General features: G+C 38.1%; 2 protein-coding genes across 2 annotated transcripts in view; one reads left to right on the top strand and one right to left on the bottom strand.

The window, feature by feature from the left end:
* The window catches only part of LOC121868604, a 223,696-nt gene extending 204,498 nt beyond the window's left edge, over positions 1 to 19,198 (bottom strand). Inside the window, exon 1 of the mRNA XM_042369391.1 lies at positions 18,927 to 19,198. Within this exon, the coding sequence (XP_042225325.1) occupies positions 18,927 to 19,074 (148 nt within the window). The 5' untranslated portion in view covers positions 19,075 to 19,198. The remainder of the gene's footprint in view (positions 1 to 18,926) is intronic.
* LOC121868605 (protein ZBED8-like) overlaps positions 1 to 21,122 on the top strand; it is a 46,612-nt gene that overhangs the window by 16,455 nt on the left and 9,035 nt on the right. The gene's annotated exons all lie outside the window — the stretch shown is intronic.

Below are 21,122 nucleotides of genomic sequence, written 5' to 3'. Positions count from 1 at the left end.
GGGGCGAGGTGTGTGTGGACCATCGCCGATGAACAATTACCCCTCTTTAATTTACCTTATCCCCCTCCTCTTCACATCTCACTTCCTACCTCACCCCTCACCACCTCTCTCCTCCCTCACCACTTCCCTCACCCCTCACCACCTCCCTCACCACTTCCATCGCCCCTCACATTCACCCCCCCCCCAGCTATCGTCCGCTATATCCGTTATCAGACATTGCCCGTAGTGTGTTCCAGGGGAGAGACACAACACATGACGCTACGTCTCGGCTGCGTCGCTTCTGTGTTATCAACGTAATGTATGTGTGTGTCATGACGTAACTTATCTCTCTCTCTCTCTCTCTCTCTCTCTCTATGGGTTTATTAAGACAAGGAACAACTTGACCTACAACTGAAGAAGAGACTATAGTTGCTGCGTAATATCAGTCCACTTGGTAAAGGGTTTTGACCCCTCGTGTACGGGCTGCCATCTGAGCTGAATAAAATCGTCCTGCGGGAGCCAAATAAAATATTAAAAGTGTCGTCCCGTAGTGAAGGGAATAAGCTTGATAACCAGAGAAATAATATAAATAGTAGTGATAATAAGAGGCTTTGTCTGGCTCACGGGATTACAGTAATCAGTTGTGTCGGAAAGTTGGAGAGGATCATTTTTTTTAATTAATATACTCTATTTCCATCCGTATTTAAGTCTAATAACTCACTTATTATTATCTTTTTTTTATTATTTTTATTATTATTGTCGTTGTTATTTAAGATTATAGCTTACAGTAATAACAATGATATAATTTAAATAACAATAACAATAATATAGTAACATGAAAGCAATTAAATATTGTTTCTATTTCATATTTTCAACAACTAAGGTCTACTTTAAGTTTTAAGTTCCAAGTTCCCTTAAGTACGTTAATTTACTAGACATCAACTTTCAAAAGCTAAGGAAGGTAAGTCTTTCTGGTGATTAAATACAGATTCGTTTATACCTGAGGGTACCCGACTGCGGATTTCCCAGAATGTCAGTTTGCAAAATTCTTGAAAAAAAAAAAGATCGGGGGAAAAATGCAACATATTAAAAAAAATACAAAATGTTTGCATATATGAAAAAAAAGCGGTTCAAGAGTTTTTTCCACGAGAAGCAGCTTTTGTTTACACATTGCGGCCATCGTGTGATTTTTTCTTATTCATAAAATCTTTGTAAATTCTTGAAATCTGCAAACCACAACATATTCTCTAAACTATATTAACTGTACTCATAAGTTACATAAACTGTTGACTATATGCAGGAAGACGAAATGAGAGAAGTGGCATTACAAAATATTTACATATCTCCCACATTACTGAATTCCTGTGCATAGGAAATTGGATATTTAAAATTTGCATAACAGTGAGAGTCAATCTCTTCCTTTATGAAGACGATCCTGCAGAGTGAAGATAAACTGCTTACAATACCTTTTATATCAAGTCTATTTCTCCCGTCTTTCTCGTCTCTTGTCAGTTGAAGAATTCGTGAGAAATTTTAGCATATGATATTAACTTCGACGGTAAATACAAAATAATTTAGCCCAACCACGGCCCTTATGCCCCAGAAGCCGTAGATGTAGATAAAAGACACATACATACATACATACATACATTAACCTCTAACTCTGTGTTTACTTACCAAGACTACACGCTTATAATCCCTTGTTATTAAGGTGAAGTAAACATTATGACATCAGCATACACTGTACCTCACGCCTTTAATATTAGTATTATACACATGGGATAACACGACGCTTGTTTAGGTAACACTACTACTACTACTACTACTACTACCACCATCACCACTACCACAATCGTTGCTGCTAGTGGTGGTGCTAGTAGATAGTGACTGCTGAGTTTATTTGTTATTCTTGCATTGGCCTAAATCGGTCTCTTGGCTCCGACCTGTTCACTGCGAGAACGTCTATTCGATACCCGAGAGAGAGAGAGCTATAAAAACGCACTCTGTCTAGTCATGAGGGGCCTTTGAACTGTGCTGAGTGCGTTTGAAGTGTGTTTAAAGTGTGTAGAGTGCGTTTGAAGTGTGTTTGAAGTGTTTTGAGTGCGTTTGAAATGTGTTGAGTGCGTTTGAAGTGTATTTGGAATGTGTGGAGTGCTTTTGAAGGGTTTTTGAGTGCGTTTGAATTGTGGTTAAGGTGTGCTTGGAGTGCGTTACGTGCTTTTAGAATGTGGTTGAGGTGTGTTTGATGTTTGTTAAGTGCGATAGAAGTGTATTAAATGCTTTTGAAGTGCTTTGAGTGCATTTGAAGTGTGTTGAGTGCGTTTGTAATGTGTTGAATGCGTTTGAAGATGTATTAAGTACTTTTGAAGTGTGTTGAGTTCATTTGAAGTGTTTTTAGTGCGTTTGAAATGTACTGAGTGCGTTTGGAGTGTCTTAGTGCGTTGGTGTGTTTGCTCGTGATGCGTGCGTTTGAAGTGTTGTTGAAGTGTGGTGAGTGTGTGTATTTTTTCTCAACCTCTTCATTCTCTCTCTTCCTTTTTCTTCTACTCTTCCTCTTCCCATTCTTCTTTTTTTTCTTCTTCCTCTTCCCCATTCTTATTCGTCTTCTTAATCTTCTTCTTCTTCTTCTTCTTCATTACCTTAACTTCCCTTTCGTCTTCTTCCTTCTCTTCGACTTACTCCTCCTTTTCCTTCTCCTTCTTACTCTTCCTTCTCCTCCTCTTCCTTCTCCTTCTTACTCTTCCTTCTCCTCCTCTTCCTTCTCTTTCTTACTCTTCCTTCTCCTTACTCTTACATCTCTTCCTTGCTCTTCCTTCTCCTGTTTACTCTTCTTTCTATTTCTCTTTCGTATCTTCTTCCTTCTCTTCCTTTCACACCTTCTTCCTTCAGATGTTTACTTTTCTCTCCATCCTTCTTTTTTTTTTTCCATTTTCTTTCCTTCTTTCAGAGTTCTTTCTCCCCCTTGGTGTGTTGCCTTGTTTGCTTTCCATCTCTATTCATTCACGTCTCAAGCACTTTTTTTTCTCTTCTTGCCTGTTGTGGAGAGATTCTTTTGTGTGTGTGTGTGTGTGCGTGTGTGTGTTAGTGTGTGTGTGTGTGTGTGTTTGTTTCTTTGTTTATGTGCGTTTTTGTGTACGTGTGTGTGTGTGTGTGTGTAGTTAGTAATTGTTCTTCTCTTATGTACAGTCCCCTTCACTAGTGCGTTTACAGGGGCAGCTCGTCAGGTTTTGTGCAGTGTGGGAACCCTGTGTTTGTTTACATTCGACAGAAGAAAACTAGCAATAATAAACATACCATGGAATAAATTAAAAACAATATTAAAACAAATATCTCAATGATAATGATTTGTGGAATATTTTATATGACGAGCTCCTGTAAACGCACTAGTGAAGGGGACTGTCCAACATATTTTCCTAGTTATTTGCTTTATTTTCATGTTGCTTTTCTTTATCTTTCTTTATCTTTCTCTTTATTACTTGGCTTGAAGTAGTTAGTACCCCCCTCTCTCTCTATCTCTCTCTTTCTCTCTGTTTATTTTGAGTGTAACTTTTTTCTTCTCACTTCTATTTACGTTTCGTCTCGTCACATGAAAACACTTTATGTAAATCCACATTGTTATTGTTGCCGTGTGTTTACTTATCCCCGGAGCTGATTATGATTCATCTTTTATAAAAGTCTTGGTATGTCTTTTGTCATCAGTTCTTTTGTTTTACTTCACTTTTGTCCTTTTTTTTTTTGGTTCACTTTTTTTTCTCTTTTTTGTCTTAGTTTTTGTTATTTGCTCTGATTTTATTTTATTTATTTTGTTTTTCCTTTTTGTGTTTGTTTTTGTCTCGGGTTTATTTTTGCGGGTTTATATTGTTGTTTTTTTTCGGGTTTAGTTTTTGTCTTGAGCTAAGAACTTGTATATGGTTTAATTTTGTCGTTGGTTTATATCTGTCCTGGTTTATTTTAGTATATTTTTGTCCTTCTCTTTGTTTGATTTTTTTTTACCCAAATTTACTTTCGTATTAATAATTCATTTTTTGTTTATTGTCATTTATCATGTTGGTGTTGTTTTATTTTTGCGCGGGTTCAATTTCTCTTGGTTTATTTGTCTTGTTTCTTCTTGTCCTGGTTTATTATTGTCTTGTTTATGATTATTATGTACTTTGTTTGTTCTTTAAAGTGGAGCCATCAAGTACACGTGAAGCCATCAAGCAGGGGGTACACCATGCTACACCACATACTAGTCTTATATTAAACAACTATATATTAAAACCCAATATATTTCATTATTCTTAACGTATATGTTTCTCTGTATCGTCAACACTAGGTACTCTTATGGGTTTAAATGTGTTAAATAAGCAGAATTCTCGGGGTGAAAATTTTAGCCCGCATGACAGGTTAAAATTATATGTCTTGCTTTTATGGAGTCAATTATCACGATAATTTTTATGCTGGGAACATCTACTAAAACTGTCTTTTGTAAACTGTCTTGTAATTATCACTATAAGCAATTGTCTTCTTTTTATTATTGGCAACAACTGCTCTCACTATAATTCTGCTTCAATTATTATAAAAAAAAAATTTGTAAATCACAGGAAGCACCACCTGTATAATTATACCGTGTGTGCGTGTGTCATTTAATGTTTACTTAGTTTGTATTTATCATTCCTTAAATGCCTCAATTGGTGCTGTTATCTGTTACTCTGAGCATTCTTTAGGGTTATTTTATTATTATTTCCACACAAAACTAAAACAAGTCAGTAATCCAAGAAAAAAATAATAATAATAATAATAATATCAGAATGTTATATGTTATACTGTTCTGATGTCTTACATATTTTAACATTTGAGTTAATTTTACCGTTCAGTCTGTCTCCTGTATTACAAGGGCTTGACTCGTACATAAGCCGCGTTTTCCTGTGGCACTTTTACCCGTCTCATTCGGTGCAATTTCACCACACAATTTCGCTGGTCTTCACTGATGTAACTCTGACTTGCTCGAAGGCTTTACACACTTGTTCTGCGATGCGCTGTAGCCTGGTCATGATGTGCAGTGGCATAGTTGGGAAGGAAGGCAGGAGCTACAGTGTATAAGGAGGGTTTTATTATAATTATTATTAAAAGTAAAGTAGGATAGTTAATGATAAGTTAAATAGAAAATAACCATCCACTTGTTGTTTGAGAGACTTTAACTTTAGTGTCAAATATAACGAAGCTGTTAAAATTAGATAAGAAGGAGTTGCGTTAGAGGTCACTGAAAAGAATGTCAGCAAAATGATTAAACATATTTATACCTATAGTGTTTATTGTACAATTAAGCGGTTAATATTCGCTGTCCCTTTGTTTACACTGATTATGCTCCTCCCAACCAATAGGAAGAGAGTACAGAATGAAGCCTGTGTAAATTCATTCTCCTCTTGACTTAGAGCTAAAACGGTGCTGACATTTTCTCAACCGGTCTAAAAGGGAGAAGGAGAACACGGCTCTACTAAACATTGAACACTTGAGTTATTAGCTGATGTATAAGAATGATAACAAACATTGGTGATTGAAAACATAATTACTCCCCAGATAAAGATAAAAGTATGATGGTTAATGATATCACTTACATGCCAACAGTACTGAACCGTGTCTTAGGTTACCAATTTCACGCTGGTTCTGCTGCCCACCGAAAAAAGTAAGAAAAAAAAAGACATTGATTTTCGATGATATTGACTTTTAAATTTTTTTTATTCCATCGTTTTTCGCTGCATCGTCAATAATGTTGAGAGTCTGGACCATAGTACTTGTGACACTAGCGGATACAATTCTTAGCTAATGGTAAGACCTAATATCAGATCTCTGTAGTATCAGTTTCTTGTGTCACTCTTATTATGTTTCCGGTCTACAGAACTGATTTTTACTCGAAATATCTAAGCATCAGGGACAAGTTTCCACCAGCCCTCAGACATTTGATCTTCCTCGTTATATTGGTATTTCTCTCCCATTTCTTGAGTCAGGTTACTAAAGCAAATAATTAAGATATGTCTGGTTACATTAGGGTAATATGCGGAGCTGTTTACCCGGTATTAAGCATGTGCAAAAATTATGAATCTCACGTCTGTTTACGTAAATAGATTCTTATATCTGTCAGTAGATTCCTGAGTCACTTCCCGATCGCCATATACAGTACAGTAATTCTAAGTATGTTATATTTTATTTTCTCTTTGGCTTCGGTTATCGACCCTTACATCTTACTGAGGTGACAATAACACACGCGGTAAGTGTAGTGAATATCGTTGAATAAAAATCACTATAATTATTCCTTGTTATGCATTTTTCGTATCGTTTAGGTAAATAAGAGAATGAATGATATCGGTTGGGGTTCTACCTGACCATTATCCGGCCAGTCTAGCGGTTATGTAAACAAAATGTGACCCGTACACAGTTTCTCTTTATGGTTCAGGATTGGCGTTATTTGATCTCCCTCCAACATTATCTAAAACTACTAGTGTTAAAAAAGTACCACGGCTGGATGGCTATTTTTGTTTTCAATCGATACAAACCAACCGCAGTTATTATCCTAACCAGAACTACTATAGCATCTTTAAGTTAGATTAGGTTAGGTTAAGCTGGGTTAGATTAGGTTAGGTTAGATTAGGTTAAGTTCGTGTTATTTTCTCTCTCCGACAATATTTATAAGTTTTTATTCTGAATCGCCTGCTGGAGTAATTGTCATCTGCCAACAACAGCTGACTCACCTCCCAGTGCTGTAACATTATTCACCAGCTTGAGGATCTCTCCATTACTCTTGCTTTCACTTTCTTTACTACCCTCATCCATGGCGGCATTACATAGCCTTAACAATACGGGACTATTTTTCCCATTTCCTACTACACTTACACGTACTGATAGTCATATAACTCTTTGTATTTAAAATGTGATGGGTATGGTGTTATGGTGTATTATATCACTATACACACTTTAGGGTCTTATTTATTAAACAACAACCAGTTTTACCCACACACACACACCCATTATTATTGCTTTTGTATACCCGATGTTTTCAGTACTTCATCAATTTTGTGACTACTATATCATACATACATACATACATACATATACATATATACATACATACATACATACATACACACATATATACAAACATACATACATACATACATACCGTTTTCTTCTTTTTTCAATAATTCCTTCAATGTTAACTCTGACCACTTCCTCAATTTTTTTACATTAATTCTTACAACCTATACACTATTGTTGCCCATTTCTCTCACTTACCATTTCCTACCATTAGCATTTCATCAGTGCCTCCATTCACTCTTGTTCTACGACCATTATTAAAGTTACCTACAGTACAGTCTTACAGCTTAGTCACTTTCGTTGTTTTGTTTTTTTCCTGTTTCTCTCTTGACACTTCTCATTCCATCACGTCTTAAACAGGAAATAACTCTGTCTCTTACATCTAACAGTTACTCATATAGTCCCCCCACACCCTCATCCATTTCTTCAGTATATCCATTTATTATTATCCATAACTGCTGCCGTAAAAAAGAACAACTGTCCTGATTTGTCTAATGTATTTTGTTGAGTATGTAAACCTATTGTATGTAGCTAAAACAACTATCTCTGTATATTTTGTGGGGAACAATATGAGACCATGGACGATAGATTTTGGTATATGGTGGGCTGTCACTAGTCACTCGTAAGGTTTCGGAGCATATCGACCCACAACTGTACAGATAGTTGTTTTAGCTACTGTACGTGCTTAGAAGACCTTAGTTCTTGAAGCAGAGAGAGAGAGAGAGAGAGAGAGAGAGAGAGAGAAACTTCCTTAACTCTCAATATGTTTGTTTTTTGTGATTTTCTTACCATAGTCATTTCCTTCAACCGCTTCTTTCATTTTCTCTTATTTTCCATTCTTTCACCATACTTATTTCTTTCTTTCCTTTTAACTCCTTGTGGCTTTTCTCTTTTCTTTCACCCATTCTTGCCTGCAGTTGACGCTAATGTGTCCTTCTCATCTACTTAATTAATTTATACACCTAGCCTTTCATCCCACCATTCCCTCTCCTTGTTATTCTTTCTTTTTTATCTTTTATCTCCACACCTTGACTACTCTCTGTACACTCACTCCTCACCCATCCCTCCCATTCCACACCTTGACTACACTCACTCCTCACCCATCCCTCCCATTTCAATCCCCATTTACCTCCATCCATCTTATCTCAATAACTTATTTTAAGTCAATCGGCTACATTTTATTTCTCCTCTCACGTAAACTTTTATAATATTGTTCTTAACTTCTGTAAACATCATTTTTTTTTATTTCAGTACACAGTTCCTCTCGGTACAACCACTTCAATCAACGTTGTTCTGTCCACCACGTATAGTTTTAACAGCTCTCTATCTGTCTTTCTTTTTTGAACCATTTATTCCCACTATCACGCCCCTCCCAGCCTAGATTTCTATCAGTTTCTCTCTCTCTTCACTCTGGCACTCTCCCCTCCTCTTCCCTATCGTCAGTTCTTGTTGTTAAATCTCCCATCACTATCACTCCATCTCTCACGCTGAAACTTTCAATGCAGTTCTTCAGGTCTTAACAAATTCATTTTACCTTCCCCCATATTTTTTTTTTCTATTCCCTGGTGCATATTACACATTCACTATCGCCCATCTGTCATGCCTTTAGGTTTTGTGTGAGCCACAGGTACTCACCCCACTTACATTCCATCACGCAACTCCATATATCATTACTCTTATTATTATTCTTTCTCCGTGCTAATCCTGTCTGACACTCCTGACTTTACTCCCCTCTCCTGTCCCCACCTCACCTCTCTTCTGTTCTTCAGTTTTGGTCACACGAAACATTTACGTTCCTCTCATTCACCATAGTTTCAGTCACGCTCCCATTATCACCCTGATTACATCTACACACATTTAAACACCCCAGTTCCATTTTGTGTTGTCTTTCTGCCAGAGCCTGAAAACGATGGTATTACCAACCCCCCACGCTCCCTGTCTAGGGGAAGGGAAAGGTCACATTAAGGCCTAGAAGATAACCTGCTCTCTTGCTAAATAATAATAATAATAATAATAATAATAATAATAATAATAACGGCTGGTCGGTGGTACCATGGTACTTTACCTAGGCGGTCGTCTTGTGCCTCGGTCAGTTCCACACTGACGACCGTAAAATTAAAAAGAATAAAACGTCCCAAAACTTCCCGCTTCTGTTTTAACGTGCAAGAAGTTACAGTATTTTCAAAGTCTGTATACAGTAAAGTATATATATATATATATATATATATATATATATATATATATATATATATATATATATATATATATATATATATATATATATATATAATATATATGTGTGTGTGTGTGTGTGTATACATATATACTGTATACAAGGCGTGAATGTTTTTCGTAAACAATGTGTCGTAAACTCTTATAATGTAAGTTCATTAATGTTAAAAGGGATGACCTCTGACATTAAGGATTCATTGTGTAGGATTATCTACTGAAAAAAAGAAGAGGATTTGTGACGTCAATGGGTAGTTATTTAAGACTTTTGTTGTGTTTTTCTAAATAAGCAGCATTGTGTGCCTGCAGAATGATAACACTGTTTATGTGATGATCACGTCACATTTAGACCATCAGACAACGAGATACATTAACGAAATCAGTGTTAATTATAGTGTTTCATTATTATCAGTTATTAATATACCTAGAACAGTAAAGTAGCGACGGCAACACTATTATCATCGTGCTGTCATGTTAATTGAACTCTGATAATAAATACAGTATATTATTATTCTTCAGGTCACATAACTTAGACGTGTAAGCACAGGTGTATGTAATTGTAAGTCGTTATTTGATACATAAATAAAGATTATATTCTTATACATACGGGAATTCAATAGTTATATATCACTTTGTTAACTCCAGATGTTTATGTTGTCTTTCTTAATTTAACAAAGTAATACATTTAATCCACTAAATGTTCATTATCTCAATTACTACGCCCCGGTAGTTTCCAGTCCCAGTGGTCCCCAATCCCGGTAGTCCCCAGTCCCGGTAGTCCCCAGTCCTGGTAGTCCCCAGTCCTGGTAGTTCTCAGTCCCGGTAGTCCCCAGTCCCAGTAGTCCCCAATCCCGGTAGTTCTCAGTCCCGGTAGTCCCCAGTCCCGGTAGTTCCCAGTCCCGGTAGTCCCCAGTCCCAGTAGTCCCCCAATCCCGGTAGCCCCCAGTCCCGGTAGTCCCCAGTCCCGGTAGTCCCCAGTCCCGGTAATCCCCATCCTAACCTTTCCATGTAATCTCATAATTTCAAGTTAAGTTTCTAATACAAGTAATTAACATAAATCGCATTTTTTCATCTATACTGTTTCTGAATTTGTAACGATAATGTGACCTGGTGTTACCGTAAAGGTGTCAGTAACCGAAGCAACTGAGGCAACATAACACTGAACCAGCTGAGGTCACCGAGAACACTGCTCACAAGTTAGGTCATGTACAGTACACGTTCTTATTAATTACTCTCTCTATAGATTATAATTATATAATATTTTGTTAAGTGTTTATTGTTTACTGTTTCGTGTTTGCCAGAGGAACTTTTCAAACGAATTGCTCTTGGTATTCCTTTATAGTCATCTTTAGTCTTTTAATGGAAGAGAAAATAACAGTTTAATGATCTAAAACATATTAGTTTCAACAGCTAGAAGAAACTAGACGAGGTATTTATGTTGTTTTATTGATAAACCTTCAGAAGAAGATATACAATACTCTTGATGTTGTAAATACCGGCGGTGTTGCTTATGGCTGTACAGTATATATAGAACGAGCACTTTGTGGGGCAGATAACCTTACACGGTGAAGGCAGCAATGAGGATCTGTACCGCTGATAAAGCTGTCAAGTGATGATTAATATTAACATAAGCATAATATATGTGCTTATTGACCATAGCTGTTGTGTAAATATATAGTGTGTCTGTGTGTTCCTGATGCATTTCCACAGTTTTAGAAGACAGAGTTGTGGTATAGGTCTGGTGGCCTAAGACTCGGGGGCTGGTCTGGCACTATCTGCTGTTCCTCCACTGAGTCAAGCCGGTAACTCGCCTACAGTAGAGTCAGTAGAGTATTAGAGCTTGAACATCAATTAAAGGTGATGACAAGATCTGACGCCATCACAACATTTTAACTGAGTAGATTTTAAAGTATGCATACACGTGTTAGTACATAGCAGCGTTAAGGCACCATTAAAAGACTTCCACAGTAATTCCCTGGACTGTTGACATTTTGAATACTGATTTAAAAAGAAAAAATAAACCTGAAAGACACAAATGGAAAAAAATATTCTCGTGAAATATTCGTTGTATACATGAAATTTTAGTGAGTAATAGTAGGGTCAAGTAGTTTATAGTGTTATTTGACTTTGTGTGTGTGTGTGTGTGTGTATGTATGTATGTCGTGTACACATTAACCCTGCCAAGCCCAGAGCTATTATGATTTTAGGGACAAAAGGTCACGGTCTCGACTTGGGGGAAAAAAATAAAATAAAATAAAAAAATAACGAAAATAACATTCCTAGTATGAGTCGGCGCCTCCCTCGAGTACAGTAGTTTTTTCCTGACTTACTTTCGTCTTAATTTTCCAGGAATTATTAGGGAGAAAAACCTCTAGAGGGAAAAAAATACCTCAGAATTTTTTTTTACATATTAGTAATTAATTTTGTATTTTATTTTTTTGTAGGTTTTTGGTTTTGTTTTTATTTCTTAGTTTATTCTTTCATTCTTCCTTATTTCATTGTATTTTTTCTCTCTTTTTACCCTTTTAATATTTTTCTTTCATTTCCCCCCTACTATTTATTTCGTTAATTTCTTACGTTTGAATAATGTCATCAATTATTTCTGACCTTTCATTATTATTGCCATTCATTTCTTTCTTCCCCCTTCCACCTTTTCGTGTTCCTTTCTGTTTATTTCCCAATCTCTTTTCCAGTGCTTCCTTCTTCGTCTTTAACCAATTTTCTTTTTCCTCTTCCTCCGTCCAATCGTGAAATTTCTTGTCTTTATAATTGTAGTTCTCTCTCTCTCTCTCTCTCTTTCTCTCTCTCTCTCAAATCATAACAACTCACCATAGGGAACTATTTCATGGTCTGACAAGCGGACAGTCAGGCTCAAAAATAAATAGGGGATGTAGGCGGAAATTGGCCTATTAGACAAGAGATACGGGGTAAAGAGAGGGAGGGGTAATTGGATGAAAGGGAGGGGAGGGGGGTGGGGGGTAATAGAGATAGAGAGAGAGAGAGAGAGAGAGAGAGAGAGAGAGGGTAGGGAAGGGGGGAGGAGGTAGGGAAAGCACGAAGAAAAATAGGGGAAAGATTGAAGGCAAGATAAAGAGTGAGATGAGGGGGAGATGGAAGAAAATTGGGAATAAGGATGAAGAAAAGGAAATGGAATACGGAAGAAAAGAAGGAAAGTGAGGAGGAGGAGGGAGGGAGAAGATGAGGCAGGCAGCAATGGAAGGAAGGAAAGACATAGAGAGGAAGGCAGGCAGGCAGAAGAGAGAGAGAGAGAGAGAGAGAGAGAGAGTGTGTGTGTGTGTGTGTGTGTGTGTGTGTGTGTGTGATTCAATTAGTGTGAAGAGACGTAAATGGAGTATCATAGAGGGAGAGAGGGAGGGAGAGAGGGAGAGTAGGAAGGTAAGAGCCAAAAGTGAGAAGATAAAGTGGCAGAGAGGGAGGAGAGAGAGGAGGGAGGAAAAAGAGGAGAGGAGGGTGAGAGGGAGGTGGAGAGGGAGAGAGGGAGGGAGGGAGGGAGGAAAGAGGGAGGGAGAGAGGGAGGGTGGGTGAGAGGGAGGGAGGAGGGTGGGTGAGAGGGAGAGAGAGGGAGGGAGGGGGGAGGGAGGGAGAGGGAGGGAGGGAGGGAGGGAGAGAGGAGGGAGGGAGGGAGGGTGGGTGAGAGGGAGGGTGGGGTGAGAGGGAGGGTGGGTGAGAGGGAGGGAGGGTGGGTGAGAGAGGGAGGGAGGGTGGGCAGAAGGAGAGAGGGAGGGAGGAAGGAGGGAGGGAGGGGTGGGTGAGAGGGAGAGAGGGAGGGAGGGTGGGTGAGAGGGAGGGAGGGAGGGAGAGAGGGAGAGAGGGAGGGAGGGAGGGAGGGTGAGAGGTCAACTTGTCTCAACTGCCTTAGATGTGTCACTGAGAGAATCATTCCTGCGTCACACTTATTTTAACTGATTAACAAATTGATTCACTGTCTGAGAGGCTTTCTTCCTCCGTCTCCAGCAAGCTGAGTGTTCCAGGCTCCTCAGTGCACCTCCAGCCCACACACAACCTGGACGACCCTCAAACACTCTATGTCTCCTTGTGTCATGTTTAACCAAGGAAAAAATTACCGTATTAAAAAAAGACTTCAATTATTGTAACGTCGTGACTTGATTTGTCAGTCAGTCAGTCAGGAGTCGCATGGGAACACGTGGTCTCATATGTCAAGATATTTCTTTATCCAATCTTAGTAAGTAGTTTCCAAAAGGTCATTGTTTAATACCGGTGTTGAAATTACAAAGGCAGTATTACTAGTGTTTAGTGATAAAAGCAGGAGCCTACTACTTCAAGAGATACAAAGCTCTCAGAAAGTGTTGTTGATATTTTGAAGACGCGCGGAAATGGGAATGAAAATTAACAACAGATAAAAGTGGGATGAAAGATTGTCTGTGTTAGTTGAGGGAAAGAGGAAGATTTTATGACTGCCAGTTGTCGGTAAGACTTGTTGATAAAGACTATAGTACAGGAACATTAGGGGAGAGTAAAGAAAATGCAGAAAACTGTGAAAGAAGATTGCCACGAGGTTTTAAAGACAACAATAAGCTATTTCGAAAAGATATAAACAGGGTGAAATAACCAAGAGAACAAATATAATTATCGGATGCAAACAGGATTATTGCAGACAACAGGGGAAGTAAACGGGAGATGGGAAGAATATTTGGATCAACTGCTGAATGTAACAGGCGAAGATTTTGATGTTATACTGCAGTACCGCGTATCATCAACTAAACTCCTCAACTGCGTATTATGTTTAAATAAATAAACTAATCAACTATTAAAATTAAGATAGACACAGAGAAGAGAGGCGGAATTATCCTGGTTAAGACATGGTGCATTAAATAGTGTCAAAGCGAAAGTGGTAAAAACAAGTGAGGAGGAGGAGGAGCAAGCCTGGAGCCTGGGAGCGACGAAGCGAGTCCTCAGTAACCTTTGAGCCAGCGTGAGGAGGACGTGTCTGAGATTCTATTTTCCTTAATTTATTTAGATTAGTTGCTGTTAGGGATATAGAGAGGGCAGGAAACACACTCCTCATAGGATGGCGTTTATTGAGGGTAGTAAAACGTGTTTACATCACCAGGGTCTGAGAATCTGTTTTAATGAGGTAGGGCTGCCCGGTGCTGCCAGCCGTTCGATACCTCTACCAATCCCTCACCGTTACCTAAACACTTTCGTTGTTCAGTCAGATAAACACATATGAACAATAACAACTAATATTAATACCATACTTGTTTGATTATTTTGTTTTATCAAGATGTACCCCGATCATCAAGAGGTTAAGAATGTTATCGTTTGTTTATCTATTTACTCCATAATTAATAATATAAGTCGGGGGTTTTTTGTTAAATATTTTTATTCATTTTATGGAAATTACCAACACTAACACTGACGAAAATAATGAGTGGAGTTGACTTTTAAGACATTTCCAATCAACACTAATGGAATTTACTTTTTAATCCTGTTGACATTTTTAATAAACCTGAGAAAAAATGTGTAATGTTTGTATGTGTGTCTATGTGTGTATGTGTGTTTAGATTATAACATGGCAAAAAATAATTATTGAATTCAAACACCTATAATCAAGCGCGTATAATAAATTAGGAATAAAGGTGAAATAAATTATCGCAAATCTATAATCACGAACGGATTTTACGAATTTATGCACGGAATGAATTATCACGAATGGCTGATGTTAGGAATAAACGCGAAACTAATGATCAAATGTGAATAATCAAGTACGGGTGTTAGATAATGAATGTGTATGAAATAATTTATAGTACATGAATAATCACGTACGGATAATATCATAGGAATAAGCACGAAATGAATTATACGTTCCTTTCAAATCAACTTTCTCTGGTTGGACCCAAATGGACAAAGGCGTACGTGACTGGGAGGGAGTTTCGGGGAGTCGCTTCGAGAGAGAAGGAACCTTGAAACCTGAAACCCACGGTCTCTAATGAAACCTTGACACAATGAGGGGTATCTAATGAATCCTTGACACAGTGAGGGTATCTACTGAAACCCTGAATACAAACTACCATCGTCATTCCTACATGGTATCTAACACAACTCTTGCATAAATTAGAAACCAATCCAACGGTCTCATTACCAAACAAAAGACCCACTCAAGGGGTTTCTAATCAACAAGAAAACCTTTAGTTGAGTCCTCACTAGCATGCACAAAAGAAATGCGTATGTATATTATGAGTCACACTTAAGTTCAACTAAATGTACACATGATTTAACCCTTTGACGACGATGATTTAACCCTTTGACGCCTAAGATTTAACCCTTTAACACTTAAGATTTAACCCTTTAACACTTAAGATTTAACCCTTCCGGACTCGAAGGTTTAATTAAGAACCATATAAAAGGTATTGGAGTTTTAACATATTTTTAACATCTATTTATTGACTTTCTTTTATGTTATTACGGAGTGTTTTCATGATAGGTTGGTTAAATTTGTAGTTAATAGCCGCGTTCACAGCTATAAGCCAGTCCGATACAGAACTCAAACATCGATACACACACACTCTCTCTCTCTCTCTCTCTCTCTCTCAGCTCAACCCAGAGACCAAAACATGACTCGACCCTGTGTCAGTGGTCAGAAGACATTGTTATAGGTAAAGGGTCACTGTAAAAGGTCAGAGGTCACTGTAAAAGGTCATGGGTCATTGTAAAAAGCCAGAGGTCACTATCAAAGGTCAGGGGTCACTGTCAAAGTTGATCACTGTCAAAGGCCAGAGATCATTGTCAAATGTCACTGTCAAAGGTCAAGGGTAACCGTCAAAGGTCGGGAATCACTGTTAAAGGCCACAGAGGTCACTGTCAAAGGTCAGACGTTACTTATATAGGTCAGATATCACTATCAAAGATCAGGGATCATTGTTAAAGGTCAGAAGTCACTATAAAAGGTCAGAGGTCACTGTTTTCGGTCAGGGGTAGCTATTATAGGTCAGAGTTCACTGTCAAAGGTTAGGGGTAACTGTCAAAGGTCACTGTCAAAATCAGGATCACTGAATTCTATGGTCAGTGATAAGACCAAAAATACCCAACAGGTGGGGGGGGGGGTGTAAGTTAAACACCGCAGTACTGTAGTTAAAGATCACCAAGTACAGCAGGTCAGGTAAGGTCAGCCAGCCGCCTTTGTGTGCTCAAACACGACACTCCCTTCAACGATTTACTTAGCCATTCTGTTTGTTAGTTCAAGTCCAATTAACTCAAACAATAACTAAAAACACTTAACTCTAAAACGACTTGAGGCCCTCACACGTGTGTTTGTGTACTAATTTGTGCTTATTGATTACTGTACTATACTACTGTACTGTTGTGTGTGTTTAAGAGATATGTACTCGTATACTACATGTACGATGGTTTTACTGAGTACGTAAATAAATGATATATAAGCTTGTGTACATTTTTACTACCTGTACTCATTACCTAAACTAATGTACAGTCTGTGTACTTATACGGGACAGGTGTTTTGCCGTGAGATCTCCGGAATTAATGAACCGATTGTGGTGAAACTCTGAGCGCACTTACTGTAAAAACCTGAGACTTACTGCACCAATTTAGGATATTGGCTGTGCGTATGTTAGGTACCTGTTGGTGGTGATGGTGATAGTCGTGGTTGATGGTGGTAGTTGGGTTGTAACGGTGGGTGATGGTGGTAGTTGTAGTTGGTGGGTGAAATGTGGTAGATGATGGTTGTTGTTGTGATGGATGTTAGGTTGAAATGATAGGTGATAATGGTGGTTATGGTGGTAGTTGTGGTTTCAGTTGGTGGTGGTAGTTGAGATATAATAGCAGGTTATGGTTGTGATGGAAGGTGATCTTAGTAGTCAAGTTGTGGTAGTTAGTTGTGGTAGGTGATGGTAATAATAATTGGAGTAACAGCGATGATGGTAGATAACACTGATGGTAGTAGGTAAGTGATCATAATTACGGTAATAGATAATGATGTTATTAATTGTGGTAGATGGTGATAGTAGTAGTTGTTATAGTAGGTGATGGTCATAATATGTAGTCATTATGATAATTAAGTTGTAGTGGTGATAGTAATATAGGTATGGTGATAGTGATGGTAATAGGGGGATAATATTAGTAGTTATGGTAGCTGGTGATAGTGAGGTTTATGGATGTATGGTGTCATATGGTAATCCCGTTCCTACCTTAAGATTTTATGACCCCCCCCCCAAAAAAAAAACATGTATACCGTAAGAGAACCGTGGTGTTTCAGGGTCAGCAACTGGGGTCTGGGAAACATACATCTTTACATACCCGTAACAACAAGCCCAAAGACCAAGGCAGACCGTGAGGCTAGGAGAGGAGAAGGGGTCGTCGCCTCCATCTGCCACGGAAGTTCTCGTCAACAGAGTTCAGCGTGGAACAGGCAAACTCATAACGCCGAGGCTTGTCATTAAGTTGTAAACCTTGGAATATTTACATTTTAATCGCGTAAAGTTTCAATCTCTTGTGTACGACTTTGTGTACCGTGACTCTAGTAGCTACAGATCGTTAAAAGCACGACGGATAGACTTTCTAGAGCTGCGTTGAAATGTATCTTGGACATTGGCAATGGTTTCTTTAAATAACACCTGGATGTATTACACTTCGAAGCAAGTCAGTCACACTACCTCTCCCCCGAAACTTGTGAACCACCTGCTAATGCTGTGTATGGAAAGAGGAGGAACCTTTCCATACTGACGGCGGTAATCTCATTCTCAGCTGCTCTCAACTCTACACAAACCAGATGATACATTGAGCTTCCCCCCAGTGTAGTTTCCATCTTCAACTTGACCTTCAGATTACAAACTGTGACTTCAAGAAAAAATAATTCTTAATTAAGCAACAAAACGCGAAAAAGTGCATAAGTGTATTATTTTTTAAGTCTGGTAATAAAATTTTAAAACAGGAACGGGAGTTGTGGCCACCCAGTACAAGAAATTCAGTGGTAGTGATGATTGTGGTGTTGGTAGTTGTAATAGTGAATCACCAACACCACAATCACCATTACTACAACCAACCTCACCACAATCACAACATATCATCGTAACAACAATCACGAACACTATCGCCGCAACCAATATATGTAACCACATTTTCTACAACTGATGTAGTGATGGTGGCTGTGGTGATGGTTATAATGGTGATTGTGGTGGTGGTGGTGTCAATAATGGTTATGGGGAAAGTAGTGATGGTGGTCGTGACGGTATAGTGATAGTGATGGTGGTTGCTTTAGAAACAGTAATAGTAGTTGCGATGATGATGATTGTAATTATAATTGTGGTAATTATGGAGGCTGTGGCGATAATTTTGATGGTTATGGAGATAGTGATAGTAATGGTTGTGATGATGATGATAATAATGTAATAATAACAGTAATAGTGACAGCAGTGGTAATATTTACGCTTTAAAATCATATCAAAATTTTGTGGCATTTATACTCAAAAGGTAAATATCTAACATCTAAAAAAAATAAAAATTATATACTATTGACAGTATTCGACAAACATTTTTTTAGCCTGGAATAAAAAACACTAAAAGCTATTAAAAATAATTATAAAAGATTTAAATTACACACAATAGCAGTAACTGAATACCCTTAGTACTAATACAACATACATACATACAGTTGAAAAACAGTACGGCTGTTATGTAGGCTCCATGCATAGCTGAAACCTTTTGCTTGCTTTTAATCACTGCAGAGAATCCTGAAAAACACAAACAGTCCTTTTCCGTCACACACATCAATAACTGTACACCATGACCGTGAAACATGTGTCTATTTAACTTATTAACATAGTATGAATGCTTTCGGTAAGTCTGTTTTTGCTATACACTGACGCAAGCGATCACGTGGGTAGCGAGGCCGAGCGCGAGCGAACGTGCTTACACGACGACGGCTGAGAGGAAACTGACTGTGAATCTTGCAGGGGAGTAGGGGAGTCAAGGGGACCCCCCCAAGTGCCCAAGTCCCTACGGTCAGACCCACCCAGCCCCTAGACCCTGCCAGCCAATCACAATGTTTCATTTTAACCTATTTTTTGATCATTGCCCTTGTTATTTGGGTTGATATCTTCGTTATAACAGGCTATATCGTTGATATTTTTACTCTTAGCGGCTATTGTGTTCATCTCTACAGTCTTATTGGCTCTAACTTTGTGTTGTACGTTTGTGTTCATATCGTCTGTGTTATTGGCTATGATATTTGATATCTTCACATAATTGGCTATAGTGTTTGATATCATTTACGTTACAACTATACACTATTGACAATTTCGTTGATATCTTTATAATTATCTGTTATTTGTATTGACATCATCATTTGTTACTACCTTGTTGATAGTTGACTACTGTACACTCACCTCTGATGGCTTTGTAGTATTAGTATATTCACCATCATTGCATATACTGTTGATATATCCACTATAATTGGCTATGCTGTTGATATATCCACTATAATTGGCTATACTGTTGATCTCTACCATTGGCTATACTGTTGATCTCTACTATTGTTAGCTATATACCTGTGATTGGCTATGCTGTTGATCTCTACCATTGGCTATACTGTTGATCTCTACTATTGGCTATACTGTTGATCTCTACTATTGGCTATACTGTTGATCTCTACCATTGGCTATACTGTTGACCTCTACTATTGTTAGCTATATACCTGTGATTAGCTATACTGGTGATCTCTAACCATTGGCTATGCTGTTGATCTCTACCATTGGCTATACTGTTGATCTCTACTATTGGCTATACTGTTGATCTCTACTATTGTTAGCTATAAAATATGGATATCTTCACTGTAATTAACTGTATAGTGTGGATATCTTCAGTATTAGCTATTTACTCTGGATATCTTCAACATATTGGCAATATTGTTGATAGCTTTACTGCTATTGGTAATCCCGTCGATAATATCCACCAGTGTCAATATAGTGTTGATATCCACCATAATTGGCTATAGTGTTAATATTGCCATCACTGATAGGTATATAGTGTTAATATCTCCACTATTATTGGCTATATTGTTGATACGTCATCCTAGTGTTCCGTAATCTCCGTAAACAAAACCTTATCATGGCCCTCAGCATCATCGCCTCTCATACTACCAACCTATATTTTGTTATTAATAGTTTCACCACTTATCAGCATACTGTAACTAGCAGGTCAAGGGGGAGGGGGGTCCGTTTTTGTTTTGTTTTTGTTACTTTAATATGAACTTTATTGTACAGGGTTAAGTACAGAAGGGAACTGAAGTACCCGGGCGTAATAAATAAGGTTTGGTAGTCTCACATCTGTCCAGACCGGAGATTGAACCTAGAACTGACAGAGTACCACCATCACTAGCATACTGTAACCCCTTTGTATCGCTACTATACACAGGAAAGAAACTATGTTTAAAAAAATTATAGTACAGTAATAAATATTAATTCAGATATAATTAATGATAAAGGATTAAAAAGACAAATAAATTCAGATGTAATTCTTCTCATACACAAACACTCATTCGGAGACACAGAATCTTAGAACAAATGTAAGACTTTTGGTGTTGGTGGGATGGAAGGAATTTTTATGTTGGGACGCCCCTAGAGATGGGAGGCGGAGTATCTAACCAAATGTGAATGTATATGACACTTGGGCGTTGTAAAGTCCCCATAACCTAGTGATTAATGATACTTGAGAAGGGACGTGTCGCAGATGTTACCCTCACACCCACCTGCTGTAGCATCTGTTCATATTTCCTGCGTCATGAATAACTTTAAAGACTGAATACTTGCTGTGCCCTATGTAATGTACTTGTTATAGCTCACTCTTAC

Source organism: Homarus americanus, unplaced genomic scaffold, assembly GCF_018991925.1.
Source record: "Homarus americanus isolate GMGI-L3 unplaced genomic scaffold, GMGI_Hamer_2.0 scaffold59495, whole genome shotgun sequence".
Lineage (NCBI taxonomy): Eukaryota > Metazoa > Arthropoda > Malacostraca > Decapoda > Nephropidae > Homarus > Homarus americanus.
This window is presented reverse-complemented; position numbering and strand designations above follow the sequence as displayed.